Consider the following 21,614-nt stretch of genomic DNA (forward strand, 5'->3'; position numbering starts at 1 on the left):
GGCCGTGGAGGACCTACCGGTAAATTAAGCGACGAGACTAAATTCACCCAAGCTTGTTTCTTGCACGTTGGGGCCTTATTTTCTACCCTGGGAGTAGGAAACGGACAAGGGATGATGAATGGGATGGCTGATTCTACTGAGATAAGTTGTGAAGTGGGATGCGTGTATGAAGACACATGACATATACTGCCAGTAGTCGGTCAGCTGATCTGTCACATTGTTCCTGCACCCTACATCGATACATCCAATGATGTCTCACTTGCAGCCCTCTACACACAAATGAAGCCCTGAACCCTGAAACAAACAGCCTGTCATGCTGGGTTCATCATTATTTGCAACTGGTTTTGGCTAAATGACATTGGGGTTGGTAGGCATTAACAAAAGTAACGTGCGCCGACAGTGCAACAAAGAAGGGGGGGAAAAGGGAACCACCTCCACCACCACCACCACCACCACCGCCCCCTAGCTAATCAACAACCATCCTATCATCCAAATGGAAAACTCCCCCTCCAAGTCCCCCTCGACGTCACGCTGTGCTGGCCAAAGAGTATCCTGCGTCCGGGTTGATTGTCCATAACCAACCAAGCTGGAGCCCAATGCAGGTCCTTTGCACTGGCCGGAATTGCCAGAAACATGGCCAGTCAGCGTCACACTTGGGCCGTTTCCTCTGAGATCGACACCCCGTTGGCTGCGTGGACTAAACTGGAGAAAGACTGGGATTATTTTTTACGGGTCTTGGCCAGAAATGGGATCGCTGATAACACACCACACGCCAGTCCAGCATAGCGTCACCGGTTTTGGTAGCATGTCTCACTCAACTCGCCACGGAGCTGCAAGCTGGTGGGACTGAGGCAGAGACTTTTTCATTTCGATGCTATCTATCCGAAGATTCTTGTTCGAAGGCAGGGTCCTGCAATCAAGGAAAATCAACCTCGCGGGAGGGCTGGCTGCTAGTCAAAAGATAGTGGCGCTCTGCTCGACGGACCGGTTGTTATAGCAGAGAGGAAACAATCTGCCCCAGAATCGATACGCTCCCCGATTCACCTCCTTCACGGAGACCAACCATCGAGCGAAGCTGTTCTCAGTTCGGCTGGGATTGGTGCTCCGTAAATGAGTGACCTAAACCCCCATGTTAGAGGGGGGTGTGGCAATGGGCCAGTGGGGAGACAGCAGCTCACCCCCGCATGGGTTAGACTTACTTCATGGTATCTCTGTAGAGCATGCCAGTACCGCATCGGCAGCCCAAACCTCTTCGTAACCGTCTCCTTCTTGATCCTCACCAAGGCCTTCAAGTACAATGTGGAGAGGGTTTCACGGGGCAGGTAGATGTGGTCGCCAACGGCAACCCTGCCGGGAAACTTCCAGCCGTGGCGCTCATATATAACCTCGATGAGTCGCGTCAATGTGTCTGCCTGCCATGTCGCCAAGAGCTCGCGGTTAAATGCTTTCACGTGCAGTTCCAGGTTCATCAGATCGTGTCGGAGTCGATGGGTGTTCGTTCGTAGCTTGCCGATCTTATGAATCAGCATCTCATTGGTCGTTTCCAGGGTGCGAAGAGTCGAAGAGTATCTCTGAAGGTAGAAAGAACGGTCAGTTTCATGTTTTATCTGAGGTTTTCTCCATATCTCGAGTTCAACTGAGCTGACGAACCCTCAGTGACACCTTGGCGGTATTGCTGTCAGGTTGAGTTAAGTCTGGTGACTGGAGGTGAGACCGGTAGAAGGACATGCCAGGCCCGTATCGCAGGACAAGCTCGGCGTTCATTGTGACACTTCAGTCACAGAATGTTGGAAGAGCTAGAGACTAGAGGATCAATGAGTGGCCTTTTGGTATGAAAGATAAAGCCGTGGTGCTAACTAAGTAACGATGGCACTGTATGTACAGCTGTTGTGAAGGGCCAGGTGCTGGTAAACACACTGTCGACTGTTGACTGCGCAACGGCGCAGCAACAGCGTGTCAACACAGGGAAAGGGCGACCTGCCTGTTTGCCAGAATTTACTGCGTGGGCCTGGAAGAAGTGACCCAAGAGACGCGCGCACAGTCAACCGTTGCTACATAACTACCTCTGTGAGCTGTGTTCCTTACGACCTAGAGTATATCACTGATAGTTGGCGCTCAGCGTAACAGCTCATAGTTTGCTTCCCGACGCCTTGCCGAATTCGAAGACCAGCTTGCCGAATTGTTTGCCCTCCTTCATGTCCTGGAAAAGATCATCCAGTGCCGGAATATCGCCCAAGTCGCTTTGAACTACTCGCGAGACAACAGGATGGATCTTTTGGCTCCTCACAAACTCGACCATCTCTTTAAACTCTTTGCGCGAGCCCATCGTAGACCCACGCACCTCAATATTCTTCAGCACCGCTTGCATCAAGAAAGGCATTTTGGGCGCGACCGTCATTCCATAGACCGAGAGGATGCCGCCAGCCTGCATCAATCAGTATTCCATTCGAGCAGACAGCAACGGGGCGCAGCCCACCTTGAGTAGCTTGACAGCCTTTTCGACTGCATCGCCTCCAGCCCCGTCGATGACCGCATCGAAAGCCGCCTTTCCGGGGGGGAGCTGACCCAGCAGCTTTTTCTCCCATCCTTCCTCCTTATAATTCACACCACCCTTGGCGCCCAGCTCAACCGCCTTCTTGATCTTCTCCTCGCTCGAGCTGGTCACATACACGTCGACTCCCCTGGCCACCGCAAATCGCAGAACCATGAGAGCCACCCCACCTCCGATCCCCGTCACCAGGATGGCCGCCCCCTTGCCCGAATTTCTCTCGCCAGCCTTGACCACCAACGCCCGCCACCCGGTCAACCCCGTCAAAGGAAGCGCCGCGGCCTCCGCATCCGATAGATGTTCCGGCGCCTCCTCAACCTCGGACTCCTCGATAGCCACATATTCTTGCAGCGTCCCCTTGTTGTACAGTTTCGTTCCGCCCATGATCCGGTACCCCTTGGGATCTTCCGGGCCATCCGGCGAGCTGTCCCAGCCCACCCCGGGATTCAGGATCACTCGTTTCCCCTGCCAGCGCTGCGGGTCAGCGACATCGGGACCCGCCCCGACCACCATGCCCACTCCGTCGGCACCGAGGGGGACATCGAACGTGACTCCCGGGTACAAATGTTGGCGTAGGAAGACGTCGCGGTGGTTGAGCGAGGCCGCGGTCAGCTTGATGAGTAATTCGCGGCCCTGTGGGGTAGGGACGGCCTGTGCCTGCACGGAGAGGGGATAGTAGACTTGGCCCGGTTTGCCTTCTGTTTTGGTCAGGAAGACGGCCTTGGACATTTTGACGCAGATGAAATCTTTCGTAGTTGTAGGATATGTAGTTGTGATGGAATTGGGGTAAGGGAGAGGGTTTAGCGATCAGGGGGAGTGAGAAGATGAAAGGGCGGACCCAGCTTGAGTTATTTATCAGTGCGGGGGAGCTTGGATTTGTTATCAAGTGCCGAGGATGTCCTTAGATCCGATCGTCACTAGAGCTGGGAGTATATGCTTTGACTGGGCATTCTTGACGTAGAGGAATCACCAATTGCTATCATACTTCAAATAAGAGCATCTCTTCATGGAACTAGGTAGCAGATACAGCACATTGAGAGATTAATTGCCATTCAGAGTTCAATGCCACAGAACCCTGCCGAGGACGGATTATTATATCAACGTCAACACCAAAATCAGAGACATTTTCACTGTCTCATCGACCGACGATGGAGAATTTCCATACAGGTGACTTAACATTCATGCTGCAGCCATGCCAATGCTCTACCTATCTTGCTCGGAGTATGATACTGCTGGCGGTGCAACCACGAAGTCCTCGGTGCCTCAGGCCGACATAGATTATACACTCTGTAATCAGATTACCGGCACCAGTATCATACCGGTATGGTATCTGAGCGGCGGAGGCCAACATTCCACACAGGCAAGCACCAACGGAGCCTTACATTTTGCAGTTGCAGTCTTAGGGCAATACTGATCACCTCGACGACAACGTCGAAACGGGGTATTTTCTTCCAGTATCTGCTGGGAGTTCTTGGCGGGCGGTAGGAGTATTCATCCTGGGCGGATTTTGGGACTTTTGATATGCGGGGGCAGATGAGAAGTGTAACGCAGATTTATGCATTTTGGTATATACATATGGCCAAGGTAGCAGAAGCATCGCGAAGTTGAATATGAGTATGATGGGGGGAGGGGATGTTTGATGAGCAAAGCTCCCGATTTATGCACTGCTCCGAAGCAGACCCCCAATGCGAGCAACCTACAGGATAGATCGGCTGTGACGTGTCAGTTTTCAACTTCAATGCGATCGAGAGCATCGAGCATCTGGCTGTTGGTAATGTTCCGGCGAGATGCGATTGAGATTTTCCGCCAGAGGTCCCGGCCTGGGTGATGACTTGCCCGACCTCGGGCAACCGAGCTCCAATGAAGTGTACTGTACCATCATCACGAGATATATGCCACCTGTCTTGCGAGCTCTTTTGGTCGGTAGGAGTATGTACTGTACTCGTGAGCTTTCGATCTACACACGTACAGATCGCCGATCAAAAGACCCCAGAAACGTCAAACAATAACAACAACAACAACCGAAGCCAAGCCACTGATCATCAAGGTGTATCCAACCTCCAGCCATGAGAACAATCCCGGATATCACGTCACCCTCTCGACGGCCAAACTACCTTAAGGTTTTAGTCGATCAAGTATATCTGCACAAATCGGTCCAGTGCACCGTACAAGACCAACTACCCAGCCAAGCAAGCAAGCAAACAAGCAAGCAATAAAAGTATACTTCCAAGCCCGACTCGGTGGGAAAAGCGACAGAAATTACTTAAACCGGGCAAGCGACCAAACCTTAAGGCCGATTGGATTTCCGCTGTAACCGGCCGAGCTTTTTTTTTTGCGTCTGGATTATTCTTGATGGGTAGGGAAGAGTGCTTGGTGATTGATTGATTCCGTGGTGGCTGATGCTGATGCTGGCCGGACTCGGAGAGTAGGAGTAGGGCTGCTGTTTGTGCCGTTGCTGTTGCTGTTGCTGTTGTGGTTTCGGTTGCTATTGCTATTTGCGTTTCTGCGTGAAGCAAAAGCAAACTGCCCCAAATTTAAGGACTATGTAGCTAACTTATATGCGTACCGGTAGACTATTCCTTCCGGAGAACTGCACATCTCTTCCGCCAGCCTATTCTTTTTTCTTTTTTTGGGGGGGCTTGTGAGTGGGAAAGTACTTTACAGTACGCAAAAAAAAGGCAAAAAAAAGAAGGCGACACGTCGAGGAAGAAGCCGAAGCGTTTGCGGCTGGTGTGTGGGCGGGCCAGTCAACGTCGGGGCGTGGACTTAAGGGAGATGGAGTTGGCTGGGGAAGAGGTCGGGCCACGCACCCGATCCTGGAGGTCGAGCTTTCCAGTAGTAGTACTGCAGGTACTGCCGGTGTAAACAGTGATCGTCTCTATTCTTCGATCCGCGTGGAATACACATGATACAAAGATTGTGCTTGCAGAGGATGTGTTGTGCATGGGTGGTCACCACCGTGGTCACCATAGTGGTCACCATAGTGGTCTACCCAGGCTTTGCCTGGGAGCGGCACTGTGTGTTATGAGTAGTAAGGACCTGGCAACTACGAGTGTAGTGTGTAATAATGAGTGAATGAATGGATTGACATCAATTATCATTCAGGCAAGGTTGAGAATTTACCCTTACTGATGAGGTAATGTACTTCAATTGACTCGAGGGTGGCTGGTGGTATCCAACGTATGGGGAAAAAGGCGAGAAAAGCGACGAAACACGAAAACAGTCCCCCCCCCTTATTGCCACATCCCACCGCTCATTCGCCGCTCAGCCCTTGGCTCATTTTTCTCACTCTTGAACTTCCCAAACTTGCACCAGGAACTGATCCTTTCGATCTTCTGATCTCGAACTCGAACTTCGTTCAATCCCGTCGTCGTCTGCTGCTGCCAATTCCTCCCACAACCTATTTTCGCTCTACACAATTCTGTCGCCGTCTCGATCAACTTGGGCCTGGTATGTCTCTCTCTCTCTCTCTCTCTCTCTCCTGCTCCTCCCTCCACCATCGAAACCTCGTTTGCCTCCCTCCGCTCCCTCCCTCCCTCTTCCCCCCCCCATCTTCGTCCCTCGGGTTCGTTGGCTGATCGATTCTCTCTTCTCTCCACACAACCAAACAGCTTTGCGTCCTTGTTTCCTACCAAACACATCCCTCTAAAAAAATTCGAAACCAACGCGTTCGCCTCACCTCTGACCGTCGACCTTTCCCTCGATTTGTCTTTCATCTGATCTGCTGGACTCGGCCTTGTCTTTTCCGTCTCAACCAGCTATCCTTTTCCATTCCATAATGCCTACGCCACTTCCCTCTAGTTTTGCCTCAGCCGCCGCCGGCAACATCCACGACTCTTCCAACCGCAGAGGAGATGGAGCTCCCGGTGGAGAATGGTATGCCTGCCCCCGTTCCTTGCCCAACACCTTGTCGCGCGTCCGTCTCCTCGTTTGCCAGCAGCCCCATCCAAATCCGGCCGGGGACCTCCTAGTTTTGTGGTGGAACCAGAAAAACTGACAACTCATTCCTACTTCTGCTGGGGATGCACAGGTCTCGCACTCGCATGAACGGAGCAACACAGACCTTCCGCCGCCCCTCAGTCGCGACGAACCCGTCGCATAACCGGGATACGAGTCAACCGAACTCGGCCACCACTCCCACCGTCGGCACCTACACCCCCCCGCATATGTCCTCGAACTACCAGTCCAGCGCACTCCGGAACGGTGCCACCACGGAAACTCGTTATTCCAAGGACCTGCTGCTAAATCTCTATAAGAACCAACGGGACACCGGCTCGCTGGGGAAGAATGTCGCAGAGTACTTCGTCGCCGACTGGAATCCCCACTCCTCCGAAACCTCCCCCGTCAATGGAGCATGGGGCAAGCGCGAAGATTCCAAGGACAATCCGTCCGGTCCGGAGGTCTGCTGGGATCATGGGGGCCATGTCGAGCCGCTGGGTCTCGTGGAACCGACGGACGACGAGAAAGAGGTGTGTCTTTCTTACGTGTTATACCCCGCCATATCACCTATGGACTATTTTCGACTTATGTCGGGGCATCTTTGCTAAATCGTCCAGTTGTTTACCTCCTCCGTCAACTCTCCGCTGAAGCCGCCACCCACGAACGCCTCGAAAGAGAACACCGCTACCGGCGCGGGAGGTCGCAAGCTGTCCATTTCCCAGGGTCATATGAACAACTACAACACTTCCTCTCCCAGCGCTGGACGTCCCGGTCCCCGGCGTCGGGAGACAGCCGATTCGCCCGCGAATCCAATGTCTCCTACCACCAGTGGCTCCCGCTTCTTCCGTGACGAACCGACCACGTCCACCCCTCCACCCTCCCTGCTGCGACGCAAGACCGACTTCCGCGATACTTCCTCTTCCACTGCTCGGTGGGAGGAGAAGGAAAAGGAGAATCTGGGTAAGGAGCCCGGTGCAGATGTCGCGTCTCCATTTGGCTCGCTGAAGCGGAGCTCCACCAATCCGTTGAGCGTGGCGCCAGGTGGGCCAAGCTCGCCTTGGGCGGCCGCCTCGCAAAATGCCAATAATTCACCGATGGGTGCGTTCGGATCCTTTTCTCTTGGACCAGGAACGAGCACCACCCCCACCACGGAGAAGAAGGCTGGGTTTGGCAGTCTCCGTGGAGAAAGTCGCCTGAAGGGACTTTTCTCCAAGGATAGCTCCGAGGACATGGCGGCGGCGGCTCTCAAGGAGAAGTCGTCTCTTAGCAGCCTGGAGCGCTTTGCTGATGTGGAGGGTGAGAAGCGCGCGCAGTCCCCTTGGGGCGAGCCTGTCAAGACCCGCACTGGTCGCAGTGAGACGAACCCATTCCAGGAGGAGCTTCGCAGTGGCAGCGCGGCGCTTGGGGGCTCTCAAGAGATCAATCCCCACCCCCAGCCCTCGTCCGACCATTTGGGCTTTGGGGCGTTTGGCATGACCTCGAGCATTCCCGGATTTCGGGAACTGATGCAAAGCCACGAAAATTCCCGGAACCCTACCCCGAGTCTTCTGCAGGGACACGAGCCTACTAGCCCGACCAATACGAACCCCTACCAGAGCCCCCACGGCGACCGACACGAGGTGGATGATGTCGAAACCGACGGATCGGATATTCAAAACACCACCCACCCCGGTATCACTGGCCTGCGCGATACCTCCGCTTTCGGCTCCATCCGACGTGTCGGCTCGGGCATGGACTTGCCGTCCATTGACCGCAGCCAAACATCGAGTGCAGCTGGAAACAGAAGCTTTTCAAGCTTGGGCGGCCTAGGTGGTCTTCCTCCCATTGGAGGCGCTGCTGGATGGCCCACGAGCGCCGCCGTTGGCACCCCCACGCGCGAACGATCTGCGTTTGCGGGCGGCTTCGGTGACCCGATCTTCGGGACCATGGGTGACCTGCAGTCTCCAAGCTTGTCGACGCTGGGAGGAAGCGGTCTGTTCAGCCCTCATGCTGGGATCACTGGAACGGGCAGTCTGGGTCGCTCGAGCAAACTAGGCTCGCTCTTCCCCCCCGCCATGCAAGAGCAGATGCAGGGTGACCAGATCCGGCCCGATCTAGGGGCTTTGGACGAGGCTGCCCGGCAATCTGGGGAGATCTTCGACGGACTTCTGGCGGATCAGGGCCCACTGACGCACGGAGCAGATCTACAGCCTATCGATAAGACTGTGCAGGGCGGCCAGCCAGCCACTTCGACTTCTCAGACTCCTGTGTCTGCCGTCGGCTCTGGTCCTGGCTCCATGGTTCCTGATGCGCCGCAACCCAGCCAGACCCCCGGAAATTCTGGGTCTGTCCCCCCGGCGCAGCAACGGACCATGGTGATGCCTGACCGCATGCGCTGGATCTACCGTGACCCGCAGGGTAACATTCAGGGCCCATGGACTGGACTCGAGATGCATGACTGGTTCAAGGCCGGATTTTTCAGCCCAGACCTGCAGATCAAGAAGCTCGAGGACCCCGAATTTGAGCCGTTGGCACAGCTGGTTCGTCGCATTGGCAATTCTCGCGAACCGTTCTTGGTACCTCAAATCGGCATTCCTCACGGGCCTGACCCTGCCCCCGGACCATGGACTGGCAACACGAGCGGCACGGCGCAGCCTCCCTTCCCTGGCAGCTTCCCTAGCTTTGGTACCACCCTGACCGCCGAGCAGCAGAACGCTTTGGAACGTCGCAAACAGGAGGAGCAGTACCTGATGGCCCGCCAGAAAGAACACTTGGCTCAGCAGCAGGCTCTGATGAAGCAGATGCAGTTCCAGGGCGTTCCCCACTCCATCCACCCTCATCAGCTTCAGCACCATTCCAGTGCTCACAGCCTCCACAGCCAGCCTAGCTTCGGTAGCATCGCTTCTCCGGTCGGCTTCCAGCCCTCACCGATCCAGGCGCCGATGCAGCAACAGCAGCAGCAGCAGCAGTCCCAGCAGCAACCTCCGTCCGTTGCCGGCTTCTTTGATGCGGCTGCCGCCATGCGAGGAAACCCTCTGCCCAACGTGGGTCCTCAGATGCTCGGCACGGATCTGGGCCAGGATCAACTTCCTACTCTTCTGGACCGCCTGAACATGAGTCGGCCGGATCCGTTCGCCTTTGGTACCCCCAGCTCTTTCGCTGCTCGCCAACCTGAAAGCCTGTTCCACCAGCAGCAGGTCGCTTCGATGCTCCAAGATCGGGCCCGTCTGCAGCAGGAGCAAGAGCAGTTCGATAGCACCCAGGGTGATGCTCTCTTCGACCAACAGGCACGTGAGGAGCGCCTTCGTCAGTTCCATGCCCTGAGGGCACAGGAAGCCGAACTCGGAATGCAGACTGTCGAGGGTCTTCCTACCCACCCGGCCGAGTCCGTTCAGTCTCAGATCCCCGAGGAGAGTACTGAGTTCGATACCGTTGAAGCCGCTCCCCAGGAGCCTCCTCTCACTCTGTCGCAGCAGGTCCAGAAGGCTGCCACCGCTCAACGCCAGCAGCTGGAGCAACAAGAACAGCAGGAACAGCAGCAACGCGAGCAGCAGCAATTGGAACAACCGCAGGCGGGCTCCGTCACCGAGGCCGCTTGGATGAGCAAGGGCGATAGCGCCATGCCCCAGCCCTTCCCTCCTCCGCCCTCTGCCTCCCCTCTGCCGGCTCCTGCCGCTCAGCGCAACCGCCAGAATGTGGCCGAATCCCTGGCTGCCAACTCTCGCTCCCAGACGCAGACCCCGGTCGAGGCGCCCACCACGTCCATTGCGCCGTGGGCGAAGGAAGCCAACGAGGTCCCCAAGGGTCCTTCTCTGAAGGAGATCCAGGAGGCTGAAGCTCGGAACGCCGCCCAGAAGGAGGAAATTGCGGCTGCCGCTCGTCGTGCTCAGATGCTTGCGGAGCAGGAGCGCCTCAGCCAGGCGGCCCAGGTGCAAGCGCCTGGCCTGCCGTCGACTGCCAACTGGGCGAGCGCCGGATCGCCGTCGACCCCGACTTCCTCCGGTTCCGTCTGGAACAACAAGGGTCCTGCCGCTCCATCGGCTGCTGTCAAGAAGACTTTGGCTCAGATCCAGAAGGAAGAAGAGGCTCGAAAGCAGCGTCTTGCCGCCGCGGCCGCTGCGACGCAGACTGTTGCTGCCAGCCCTCCTACTGCTCCCTCGTCTACTGGTAAGCGCTACGCCGATCTGGCCAGCAAGGCTCCCGCGCCGTCTCCTGTGAACACGGCTGCCTCTTCGGGCGCATGGACCACCGTCGGTGCCGGCGGCAAGGCCAAGGCTCCTCCTGCTGCTCCTTCGGGACCGCGCGCGACCACTGGCGTTGTGCCTGTGGCCGTTTCGCCGGTGAAGCCCAAGCCCGCTACGGTTGCCACTCCTCGTACCGTGTCTGTGGGCCCTACGCCGGCCACCAACCCTAACCGGGCGGTTGAAGAGTTCACCAAGTGGGCCAAGTTGGCGCTGGGCAAGGGCCTGAACAGCAACATCAATGGTAAGTGTTTTTTTCTTTCTAGGGGTTTATTGAGCTGGAGCTAATTGCAATGATGTAGTGGACGACTTTGTGCAGCAGTTGCTGTTCCTGCCGGCGGAGGCGGAGATCATCTCGGATTCGGTGTATGCCAACTCGCAGACTCTGGATGGACGGCGGTTTGCGGAGGAGTTTATCCGTCGGCGCAAGCTGGCGGACAAGGGGATCGTGGACCCGGTGGCGGCGAGTGCGTTTGCGGAGCCGAAGAACGCGGGCGGGTGGAGCGAGGTGGCCAAGAAGGGGTCGTCGAATGCGCACCGGGAGGAGGATGCCAGCAATGCGGCGTTCAAGGTGGTTGCTCCGCGTAAGAAGGGGAAGCGGTAGATTGTGGGTGTCAGGGAACTTGGTGAAGGTGTATCTTATCAGGATCTATACCGCATAGCATAGATCGGGAACTTATCTATCATGTGATAGCCACGCCCTTCGATTACAGTACATGCCCTATGCCCCTCTATGCGTCATTGACGAACTCGAGAGGAGGGAGTATAAATACATCTACATCGGTACTTACTTGGCACAGTCCAGAATCTCCTCGTACCTGATAACTCAACTCCACTCCTCCCCATCACCCCAGAAAACATTCGAAGAGCAGCGAGAATGTCACCCACCACCCCCTTCGGCGCCCCGATGCGCCAACACTTCCTCCTCGACCCGAACTATAGAAACCTGAACCACGGTCACTCCCACTGACAGACAAACACAACCCCTCCCCCCAACACAAAACTAACTGATCGATCCCCAGGCTCCTTCGGCACGCACCCCCGCCCCGTCCTCGCCACCCAACAAACCTACCAGCGCCTCGCCGAGCTCTCCCCCGACCAATTCCTGCGCTACACGCAGCCCACGGCCCTGCTCCCCGCGCGCCACGCCCTCGCCGCCCTCCTCCACTGCCCGGTGCGCGACCTCGTCCCCGTCAAAAACGCCACCACCGGCGTCGCGACCGTGCTGCACAACCTCGCCCCGCATTTTGTGGAGGGCGACACGCTCCTCTACTTCGCGACGGTCTACGGCGCCGTCGAGAACGGGCTGTTCTCGCTGCGCGACCATCTCCCGGGTCTGCGGCTGCGGAAGATCGAGTACGCGTTCCCGATCACCCCCGGGGAGCTGGTGCAGCGGTTCCGGGCGGCGGTGCGCCAGGTGCGGGCCGAGGGGTTGCGGCCCCGCATCGCCGTGCTGGAGACGGTGGTCAGTCTGCCTGGGGTGCGGTTTCCGTTCGAGATTTTGGTGAAGGTGTGTCGCGAGGAGGGGGTGTGGAGTCTGGTGGATGCGGCGCATGGGGTCGGCATGATTGAGTTGGATTTGGGGACGGCGCTGGTGGATGAGGGCCAGGATGAGGGCCGGGATGAGGGCCAGGATGGGCTTGGGCATGGGCTTGGGCCAGACGGGTGGGGGAAAATCGGGGGCGTGGATTTCCTGACCAGTAATTGCCATAAGTAAGTGTGACCTTCCTTCCCCTGGCTTTTCCCTTACCCTTGCCCTTACTGCTCGGGGCAGCTGCGCACCTCGCCCCCCCCCCACAAGACTTACAATCAGAGAAGCGTAATGCAATGCTGACAATTGGCGCACACTGCGCAGGTGGCTCTACACCCCCCGCAGCGCGGCCGTGCTCTACGTCAACCCGGCCCTGCAGCACCTCATCCGCACCACGCTCCCCACCTCCTGGGGGTATATCGCGCCTCCATCCGAGACGCCGGCGAAGCCCTCGCTGATGGCAACGCCTGGCACACGCAAGACCGCGTTCGAGGCGCTGTTCGAGTTCGTGGCCACGGCCGATGATACGCCGTATCTGTGTGTGCCGGCCGCCCTGCAGTTTCGGGAAGAGGTGTGCGGCGGCGAGGCGGCGGTCTATGCTTATCTTGAGGAGCTGGTGAATGAGGGGGCGGATCTCGTGGCGGCCGGGTTGGGGACGGAGGTTCTTGGAGACGGGGAGGGCAATGCAGCAGGTAAGAGGAGTGCGTGGAGGAGGTGTGCCATGAATAATGTGCGGTTGCCGGTTAGGGTCGTGCAGACGGTCAATGATGCAGGTGAGGAGGATGCTGCCGGTCTAACAGCGGAGCTCGTCCCCGCGGTGGTGGATTGGATGCAGAGGAGGCTGGTCGAGGATTACCGCACCTTCGTGCCCGTCTTTGCCCATGCCGGTTGGCTGTGGGTGCGGCTGTCGGCCCAGGTCTACCTCGACAGGAGCGATTTCGAGTGGTTGGTGCCCGTGTTGAAGGAGTTGGTGGGTCGCGTCAAGGAGGAGTTTAAGCTGGGAAAGGTGTCGCCTCACCTGTAGCAGCAGATGTAACAGATACAACAGACTACATAGACTAAGCCCATTCACAAAATTCTGCAATGATATACAACTACGCGAATATATGCAGGCCGTAGTAACAGCATCACAAACACAATCAAGTACCAGCAGAAAACACGCAACTCGCAAACCTAGCTATCCACTCACGTCTCAATCAGATCCGCAGTCTCGCCCTGGGTCTGCTCCGCCACAGTGTTGTCTCGCGTGTCCTTGTTGGCGATCTTGCGCGCAGACCGCGCATAGAACTCATCCAGCACACGCTTGGGGATACGGTTGAGCAGGTCCTTGGGGTAGATCCGCAGCAGGTTCCACGCGATGTCCAGCGACTCGAAGATCGTGCGCGACTCGTACGGCGACTGGCTGATGAAGGTCCGCTCGAACTTGTCCAGGAACTCCAGCGAGAGCTTGTCCTCGGAGGAGAGCGCCTCCTCACCGACGACAGCCTTCATGGCGGCTAGACACAAAATTTAGCTATGGCCACACCTCAACTCCGCACACAAACTTACCAGCATCACGACCAATGGCGTACTTGGCGTACAACTGGTTGGACACATCCGAGTGATCCTTCCGGGAACGGCCCTCACCAATAGCCGACTTCATCAGACGGGACAGCGACGGCAGCACGTTGATGGGCGGGTAGACACCCTTGTTGTACAGTTGACGGTCAATGAAGATCTGTCCCTCCGTAATGTAGCCAGTCAAATCGGGAATGGGGTGAGTGATATCTGCAATCCATCAGCATTGGTCCATCTGCATATGCACCACCAGATAAAGCAACTGACCGTCGTTAGGCATCGTCAAGATAGGAATCTGTGTGATGGATCCGTTACGGCCCTCCACACGACCGGCACGCTCGTACAAGGTCGACAAGTCAGTGTACATGTAACCGGGGTAACCACGACGACCCGGGACTTCTTCACGAGCAGCCGAGACCTCACGCAGAGCGTCACAGTAGGCAGACAGATCAGTCATGATGACCAGGACGTGCTTCTCCAGCTGGTAGGCATAGTACTCGGCCGTGGTCAGCGCAAGACGAGGGGTGATGATACGTTCAATCCTGGACGCGGGCTGTCAGTTCCGCACGCACACACGCACACAAAACCAATCACATACGTAGGGTCGTTGGCCAAGTTCAGGAAGAGCGTCACGCGCTCCATACTGCCGTTCTCCTCGAAGTCGCGGGTGAAGAAACGGGCCGTTTCCATGTTCACACCCATGGCGGCGAAGACGATGGAGAAGTTCTCCTCGTGTCCGTCGTGGACGTCCTTGGTGGGGCGCTTCACCAGACCAGCCTGACGACAGATCTGGGCGGCGATTTCGTTGTGTGGCAGACCGGCGGCAGAGAAGATGGGGATCTTCTGGCCACGGGCAATGGAGTTCATCGTGTCGATAGCGGAGATACCAGTGGAGATCATTTCTTCGGGGTAGACCTGCAGACCACCAGACGCGTTAGCCACCGGGGATGTGCATGTCGCGGAACAAGGGCGAGGCTCATACTCGGGAGTAAGGGTTGATAGGTTGGCCGTTGATATCCAGGTAGTCCTCCGCCAGCACCTTGGGGCCCTTGTCAATCGCGCGACCGGAGCCATCGAACACACGACCCAGCATGTCTTCGGAGACACCGAGCTTCAAGCTGTGACCGGTAAACTCGACTTTCGTCTAAGGCAAGTCAGCACGGCGGTTGACTCAGGCTATAGCTATGTGACAGCGAAGTACCTTCTTAACGTCGATGCCAGACGTGCCTTCGAACACCTAGTATGACCGCATTCCGATGTCAATATACCGTCCGATAAATCCACCTCCCATACTCTGCACTCGAAAAGTCCGCACCTGAACGACTGCTCGGTTTCCTACAGCAGGGGTAAGATACATCAGCGGATCTGATCGTTATCTCATTCATTCATTCATCCACACATACCTCGAGCTTCCAGAACCTGACCCGACCGCTCGGTCCCATCAGGGAGGGTCAAAGACACGATCTCATTGTAACGGGGGAATTTGACCTAAACCATCGTGGATTAGCTGGAATTCCCATCCCTGATATACCTGGGGTCGGCCAGATGACGTGCCGATGGAGACGGGCCCGTACATTATCCAGAACGACCAGCGGTCCGTTGATACCTCCAATGGTGTTGTAGCGGATGCGAGGCTTGACGCTGGTCATCCGGGGGTCGACGAAATCGGCCATGGTCGAAGAGTCCACCACAGGGTGCTATTTAAAACAGAGACGATAGACAAAGAAAAGAGGGAAAGGGGGGAAGGGGGGGAAGTGGGAGAATGCGGACGAGGAGGCGGAACTGAGGGGAGAGGAACAGCTCCTGGTGGTGGTCGGGAGTGTCGACGTATGCTTAGGCTGGAGCCCGTGGGCAGTTTGGCTGGTTTGCCCCGTTTGGCTCCACGTCCTCCCGGGGGGCGGTGTGGAACCTTCCCACGTGATGCTCTCTCGCCTACGATCTATAACTTACGAAAGTACATAGACTTATTACGATCAAGAATACGATAATCAGTCATGTTCTTGCAGAGAGACAGTGAGACTAGTGACTCATACATCCCACAAAGCCATCTGCGGCCGCCATAAAATGTCCCCATCCGTGTTAGGCTTCGCAGTCGAGTCAAAGAAAATAAAACGAACGCCAAGCGAAATGAGATCATCAGATCAGCTCGTCATGAATGTCATACTGATACAGCTGGAGAAAGGAAAAGCATCCACGAGAAACGCAGGCTAGAATCGTGAGATAGATACGCCAAACCGCCGTCAAACCGTCATGGTATCGTGTGCAAAAACAAAGAACGGAGAAAGCACATGGAGAAAAGGTCAAATTGCAGTCATTCAGTCCACTTTGGCCAACGCTAGCTTCTTGGGCGTCGTTAGATTGTTGGAAAGACGGACGTTCATCTTTTTGTTCTTGGTTTGTTTCTTCAGCTTCTTGCGGGCCACCATCACCGGTACCGATGAATGCATGACCAGGTAATTCGAGAACGATCCGAGGACCACCCTGTTGTAAACAGTCTGATTAGTTTGCAGCCCATACAGGTCGATCGCAGAGTTCTTACCCTTTGAGTGCACTTCGTCCTCTGGCCCCAACAATGACCAGCGTAGGATCCAATCCATCAATCTGAATACTCGGTCAGCAACTGCGTGCACCTCGGAGCAGGACCAAGCTTGACTTACAGCTTCGGTGATCATGTGCTTCGGGCTCTTGCAATGAATCACCTCCACCGCCACGCGCACCTGCAGTAGCGTCTTTCGCAAGAGACGCACGCACGTCTGCGAAATGACCTCCACCGCCCGCACGCGCTCGGATTCCGCCTTGGACATGCCTCGTGCATCGACCGAGCCCGGTTTGCTGTCCGTGCCGGTCCCTAAGCGATTGAAGAAGGTTCGAGGGAGGTGCGAGCTGGAATCATTCTGGGATTTCGCCGCCGTCTCGGCCGTTTGCGAGCCGACCACCGCAGCAGCATCCTGCATGGCTTTGGCCCCATCCCCAATCTGCACGGCTGCCGGAGTAGCGGTCTCGTCGTGCATGGCACAGACCGCAAACATTGTATCGCCGTCCCGCAGAATGGTACCAATTGTCCACTCCAGAGCATACACCGATTCCTCACTGAGGTCAGTCGTCACCAGATACTTGCGCTGGCGGCGACGAGCGCCTTCCTCTTCGTGTATGCTGGGATAGTCGCCGCGGATGATCGTCCGGATTGATCGGTTGTGCACCGAGCTATCGATCGCAGACATTTCAATGCTGAGTTTCTGAGCGCGTTTGATGTCGCACAACTCTGCCTCGTCCTCCGAGCCGAATGGGGTGTTGGTCGCTGAGGCGGAGTCGAAGCTCGTTCGGGGGCGGACATCAGGCTTCGAGACGGGGCCTGTCTTGGCTGAGTGGATCAACTCAGACTTCCCTGTGGAGTTGTTGCTGGGTTCTGCAGCTCACAATCAGTCAGTATTAAGTAGCGGAACAACGAGACGAGAACGTACGAAATACCGGAGCCGTCTTTGTTGTCGTGCGCGGAGCGATCCTGGCAGGTTCATGGTCGACCGTCTCTTTCCGCCCTCGTTTGTTCTCTTCCGACTCGCGATCCGGACTCTCATCATCGCTGGAAGACATTTCGTCACCGTCCTCGTCACTGGTCTCGATCGGATTGTTCTCGCTGTCGTAGTGGTCCTTTTCGAGCCGCTGCTCTCCGGGAGCCGAGGAATTGGCATCCGCCTCTGGTGGGGATTGAGGAGCTGGTGGAGGCGGGACTGCTGGCTGGGATGTTGCTGGAGGGGTCGGAGGAGGAGAGACCTTCGGGGCGCTCCCAACCGCCACACTCTCTTTTGGCTTCTCGTTGGGGGTTGCTTTCAGCGGTTCCTTAGTGCGTTCTGTAGGCTTCTCTGCCTGTTTCTCCTTAGGAGACTCTTTACTCTCTTTCAGCTTTTCCATCGGGTTCTCATTCGGGCTCTCCTTCGGACTTTCAAGTATAGGCTTTGCGGTGTCGACCGACTGATTGCGTGAACCGGGGCTCAGCCAGCGACGCTTTGGCGAACTGGAGCGGGTCGAGCGGAGCGCCGGAGTTCGCGAGTCAAGCGAGTTGCCTCGGGATGAGGAACTGCGGCCAGAGTCCCGACCTCTGACAAAGCTCGGGAACCCAACCTTGATGTCGAGGCCTGACATCACGGCGGCCATGCTTGGCAGACGATTCGAGGAGGAAGCGGCCGGAGGCTTCTCCTGAGATTGACTGGCACGACGGGCGCTGGGAGGCATATCGAGAGAGGAATCCCAGCGAATGCTAGGGCCTGATTTGTGCGTGGTTGTGGTTGCGGCTTGGGGGCCTCCGGACTTGTCGCTGCTGTCGGACTGAACGGAGGATTTCCTCGGTGCCGGTGGTAACGGAGGAGCCACCAACGAAGTGGTCCTGGGCGGCGGAGGGGAGGTGGTGGTCGTGGTGGTCGTGGTGGTCGTAGGTGACGTCGAGGGCGATGTGGACGAGGAGGGAGGGAGGGGAGGAGGTTTAGAGGAAGTGGTGGGAGATGATGCAGTGGAAGTGGTGGGGGTCGAAGAGCGGCGGGGAGCAGAGGTAGTAGTGGTGGTAGTATTGGAAGCGGGATAAGAATTGTAGTGATGGTGATAATTGCGGCCCGAGGGGGAAGTCACGCCCACTCCAATGCCGGCGATGGAGCCATGCCGGGGAGGGACAAAGCCTGGACTGGGAGCGATGTCCAGCATGCTCCGGCGTGGGTACCAAGAGGAATTAGTGTGGTTGCCTTCCCCCGACTCCCGCAGTAACTCCCGGCGTTCTTCCTCCAGTGCCGTCTCTAACGAGATGGGCGCAGGTTTTCTACTGTAGTACGGCATGGTGACGGTGGGTGAGCACAAGTGAGCACGAGTGCACTGGATTCCCCGAATTCACCCGGTCCTTTTGATCTTTCTATTCAGTTCTTATTAAGATGTGTTCTGCCTGTCTGTCTGTCTGTCTGTCTGTCTGTCTGTCTGTCTGTCTGTCTGTCTGTGGGATTATTATCTGGCAGCAATAAGTTAACTGATGGAGCCGCCCAAAAACGGAGGGGGGAGGAGGGACCGACTGGGATTGAGAGACACACGACTAATCCGTAACGGGCCCCGGAATGTGGAGTACGGTTGAGCGACGATCATCGGCCGAATGAGCGGCGCCAAATCCAGGTAAGGGGCGGCAAGTCACTTCCCAAATCCCCAGATTTCGCTTTCAGCTTTCCCCGTGATCGGTGACAAGAGCTTGAGCAAGCTGTGGCAACAGCACAGCACGGCAGCAGCAGGCAGCGAAGCAGCAAAGCAGCAACTCTGTCCTCTTTCACTTTGCGGAACCGTGATGCGGAGGTACAACAACAACAACAACAACAACAACAGGAAATGGCACGAATTATAGATTAAGCGGGCGGGCTTGGGAGATCCCCACGTGCAACGAAACGGCTGCAACTGCCGGCGATCGAATCGGTCGCGACCAGCCGCGGCCCAGGTTCTGGCTGAAGCTGAGGGCTCTTCCTTTGTTACAGGTCGCAGCGGACGTATCACAAACAAAAGCAACCAAAGGGAGTCGGGCGCGTTCACGAGCTCTCCCCACGGATGGGTAGAAGGTGGAAGTGAAAGTGGAGGAGGGGAACGGGAACAATAAAGAAGAAAACGAAAGAAGAGGAGAAGATGGATGGTAATAGTCGAGCACAGTCCACTCTGCCAAGTCAATCACAGGGAAAAAGGAATCGAGGAATGACTTGACAAGTTGACAGTTCGTCCCAAGATCGACTGGCGATTCGAGGGAGCTTAAGAGGACAAGAGGTGAGCAAAAAAGCTCGGCCAACGAAAGCTGCAGCTGAGCTCGTCAGAAAAAGCTCGGCACGGCGGGGTATCACCAACAAAGTAAGAAGAATTGGGGAAGATGGGAGAGGGGAGAGAGGAGAGGGGGCGAGAGAGAGAGAGAGGAGTGGAGATGAGAGGAGATGGAGAGGAGAGGAGAGAAGAGAAGAAAATAGGCTGATCAATTTAACTCAATACTCAGTAACTCAGTAACTCGATTCACACAGCAGATAGACCTATCCCTTGCATGAGTGCTTGAGTGCATGAGTGCTTGACTGCTTGACTGCTTGACTGACTGTGCCGTACATCGTAACTACTACTCCAGACCTACCGAATACTTAACTCATACTACTGCACACTACGGAACAGACTGAGTATTCTTACCTCTTGAAAGAGTTGCAAAGTGTCACCGCAGCCCCTCTTGAGAAACTCGAGCCTGGAATGTGCATTGCATGCAGGCGACCGAACTGCTTATTTGTACTTGATCAGAGCTCGAACCAGGGATCCAACCCAACCCATCATTCAGTCAGTCAGTCAGTCATTCATCACATTCCATCCCCCTCCAACCACCGCCCATCGACCCGTCGCCCTCCCGCTGAGTTGGTCGAACGATCGTCGTCGCAGCGTCAGTGTCATCTCATGGGTCAATCTTTTTCCATTTTCGACACCTCTACAGCCTTCGTCCCTGATGTTACATTCGGTGTCATTCCAAATGGCAAAAAAAGCATTAATACATGCATGATAGCGAAAGAGAAAATAAAGGAAAAAGAAAAGAAAACGCAACACAACACAACGGGAAAATAGCTGCTCACCCCCCCCGAAATGGATGATGCATGCTCGTCGCTCGACAGATCAATAAAAAAGAATAGACAGACCCAACGCCCATTTTTCGCCAGTGCATCAGACGATAGATGCATCTTCCGACTCCCCAAACCGTTTTGAATATGCAGACAAGAAAATAGAGACCCGACCGCTCCTCAATCCTCCCCCCCCTCCCTCCCTCTAGGCATCTGTTTTTCTCTTCTTCTTGGCTGTCTTTCGCGCTGCAGTAGCTGCAAAGGCCTCCTCCGGGGGTTCGTCCATCTTGGCCGCCCGCTTTCGACCGGGTTGGCCGTACTGCTGCTCCAATCGATCGAAGAAGGCCTCCGCCCGCGTGGCCTGCCGTTGCTGAATCATCTTCAACAGCTCGTTGTCCCCCATGGCACCATCGTTCTTTTTCGAGGTCTTCTTGCCGCCCTTGCCGTTCTTCTTGACCGACTGCTTCTCCTCGACCTCCGCCGCCAACGCCTCCGCCTCCTTGGCCTCCTTCTGGGCTCGTTTCACTCGCCGCTCGCGCTTCTTCGCCGGCTCCTCCACGTAGCTCTTGTGCTTCTCCGCGCGGCCCTCCGCGATGGCGCGGTCGATGATGGCCCGGAAGCGCTCATCGTCATCCAGAACGTTGCAGAGCAGCACCGACTCGTAGACCTTATCCAAGTCCCCCCGGTAGGTCTCATACACCGCCAGCACGTCGCGCGCCTCCTCCTCGGAGCCCTGATACTCGTGCTTCAGCTTGTCGATGGCGCTGGTGTCGATGGCGCTGGAGAACTGCTCGCGGTAGAAATCCGCCCAGTTGAAATCCTCGTCGACGTCGACCGCCTCGCTGGTGCTGCCGGTCAGGTCGTAGCGCTCGCGGCGCTTCCCGTCGGAGAGGATGGCGTAGGCGAAAGCAATCTGCTGGAATGTCTTGTTTGCTTCATCTCGCTCGTCGGCCGGGACCTTGTCTGCGGCAGTGGGAAAGAGGTTCGGTTAGGGTCGGGCATCATTGCGGTCTATGGATGTGAACTTTTCAAACATACCAGGGTGGTGCTTGAGTGCCTGTTTCCGATAGGCCGACTTGATCTGGTCTGCGGAAGCCTCGCTCGAGACGCCTAGGATCTCGTACAGGTCGGTCTCTGGGCTGGGAGGCTCGGGAGACTCGCTGTCGCGACGAGGTCCAGGAGACTCGCTGTCGCGCAGTGATTCGGGCGACTCGCTTCTAGGCGGAGGC

At 56.4% G+C, this 21,614-nt stretch overlaps 6 protein-coding genes across 6 annotated transcripts; 2 read left to right on the forward strand and 4 right to left on the reverse strand.

The window, feature by feature from the left end:
* Positions 1–464: 464 nt before the first annotated feature.
* On the reverse strand, positions 465–3,277 carry BO66DRAFT_416834 (MDR/zinc-dependent alcohol dehydrogenase-like family protein; the record flags this gene model as incomplete). Its single annotated transcript, XM_025649629.1, has 5 exons — positions 465–1,119; positions 1,200–1,571; positions 1,651–1,771; positions 2,148–2,425; positions 2,477–3,277. The coding sequence occupies 5 exons, from the start codon at positions 3,275–3,277 to the stop codon at positions 955–957; spliced, it is 1,737 nt and encodes a 578-aa protein (XP_025509424.1). The 3' UTR covers positions 465–954.
* An 892-nt stretch (positions 3,278–4,169) lies between these two features.
* On the forward strand, positions 4,170–5,027 carry BO66DRAFT_12591 (uncharacterized protein). Its single transcript, XM_025641946.1, has 2 exons — positions 4,170–4,579; positions 4,739–5,027. Exons 1-2 carry the CDS (start codon positions 4,376–4,378, stop codon positions 4,931–4,933), a joined length of 399 nt encoding a protein of 132 aa, XP_025509425.1. The 5' UTR covers positions 4,170–4,375; the 3' UTR covers positions 4,934–5,027.
* Positions 5,028–5,894: 867 nt separating this feature from the next.
* On the forward strand, positions 5,895–13,301 carry BO66DRAFT_425050 (uncharacterized protein). Its single transcript, XM_025650200.1, has 8 exons — positions 5,895–5,998; positions 6,160–6,424; positions 6,579–7,017; positions 7,105–10,951; positions 11,010–11,307; positions 11,402–11,490; positions 11,730–12,420; positions 12,563–13,301. The coding sequence occupies exons 2-8, from the start codon at positions 6,327–6,329 to the stop codon at positions 13,260–13,262; spliced, it is 6,162 nt and encodes a 2,053-aa protein (XP_025509426.1). The 5' UTR covers positions 5,895–5,998; positions 6,160–6,326; the 3' UTR covers positions 13,263–13,301.
* Positions 13,302–13,303: 2 nt separating this feature from the next.
* BO66DRAFT_387467 (H(+)-transporting V1 sector ATPase subunit B) lies at positions 13,304–15,615 on the reverse strand. Its single transcript, XM_025646312.1, has 9 exons — positions 15,370–15,615; positions 15,199–15,283; positions 15,111–15,130; positions 14,997–15,032; positions 14,778–14,939; positions 14,394–14,710; positions 14,063–14,337; positions 13,787–14,005; positions 13,304–13,734 (listed from the first exon to the last, which is right to left on the reverse strand). The coding sequence occupies exons 1-9, from the start codon at positions 15,466–15,468 to the stop codon at positions 13,424–13,426; spliced, it is 1,524 nt and encodes a 507-aa protein (XP_025509427.1). The 5' UTR covers positions 15,469–15,615; the 3' UTR covers positions 13,304–13,423.
* Positions 15,616–16,021: 406 nt separating this feature from the next.
* On the reverse strand, positions 16,022–18,616 carry BO66DRAFT_445601 (universal stress protein family domain protein; the record flags this gene model as incomplete). The annotated part of the gene is made up of 6 exons (XM_025651652.1): positions 16,022–16,276; positions 16,335–16,396; positions 16,453–17,201; positions 17,257–17,523; positions 17,686–18,176; positions 18,249–18,616. The coding sequence occupies 6 exons, from the start codon at positions 18,614–18,616 to the stop codon at positions 16,111–16,113; spliced, it is 2,103 nt and encodes a 700-aa protein (XP_025509428.1). The 3' UTR covers positions 16,022–16,110.
* A 1,974-nt stretch (positions 18,617–20,590) lies between these two features.
* Positions 20,591–21,544, reverse strand: BO66DRAFT_282570 (DnaJ domain protein; the record flags this gene model as incomplete). Its single annotated transcript, XM_025643084.1, has 2 exons — positions 20,591–21,348; positions 21,424–21,544. Coding segments are annotated over 2 exons (879 nt in total), but the record flags the coding sequence as incomplete, so codon positions are not given.
* Positions 21,545–21,614: the final 70 nt, after the last annotated feature.

This window comes from Aspergillus aculeatinus (assembly GCF_003184765.1).
Source record: "Aspergillus aculeatinus CBS 121060 unplaced genomic scaffold BO66scaffold_1, whole genome shotgun sequence".
Classification (NCBI taxonomy): Eukaryota; Fungi; Ascomycota; class Eurotiomycetes; order Eurotiales; family Aspergillaceae; genus Aspergillus; species Aspergillus aculeatinus.

What these genes read in the sequence shown, in the direction of transcription:
- BO66DRAFT_387467 (XM_025646312.1), bottom strand. Translation starts at nt 15,468, where the DNA reads ATGGCCGATTTCGTCGACCCCCGGATGACCAGCGTCAAGCCTCGCATC. An exon ending in GAAACCGAGCAGTCGTTCAG is followed by an intron (nt 15,033 to 15,110) that starts GTGCGGACTTTT and finishes CGGTCATACTAG; the next exon opens with GTGTTCGAAGGCACGTCTGG. An exon ending in CGCCATTGGTCGTGATGCTG is followed by an intron (nt 13,735 to 13,786) that starts GTAAGTTTGTGT and finishes TTTTGTGTCTAG; the next exon opens with CCGCCATGAAGGCTGTCGTC.
- BO66DRAFT_425050 (XM_025650200.1), top strand. Translation starts at nt 6,327, where the DNA reads ATGCCTACGCCACTTCCCTCTAGTTTTGCCTCAGCCGCCGCCGGCAAC. An exon ending in GGAGCTCCCGGTGGAGAATG is followed by an intron (nt 6,425 to 6,578) that starts GTATGCCTGCCC and finishes GGGGATGCACAG; the next exon opens with GTCTCGCACTCGCATGAACG. An exon ending in CTGACCAGTAATTGCCATAA is followed by an intron (nt 12,421 to 12,562) that starts GTAAGTGTGACC and finishes CACACTGCGCAG; the next exon opens with GTGGCTCTACACCCCCCGCA.
- BO66DRAFT_12591 (XM_025641946.1), top strand. Translation starts at nt 4,376, where the DNA reads ATGACTTGCCCGACCTCGGGCAACCGAGCTCCAATGAAGTGTACTGTA. An exon ending in ACAACAACAACCGAAGCCAA is followed by an intron (nt 4,580 to 4,738) that starts GCCACTGATCAT and finishes TACCCAGCCAAG; the next exon opens with CAAGCAAGCAAACAAGCAAG.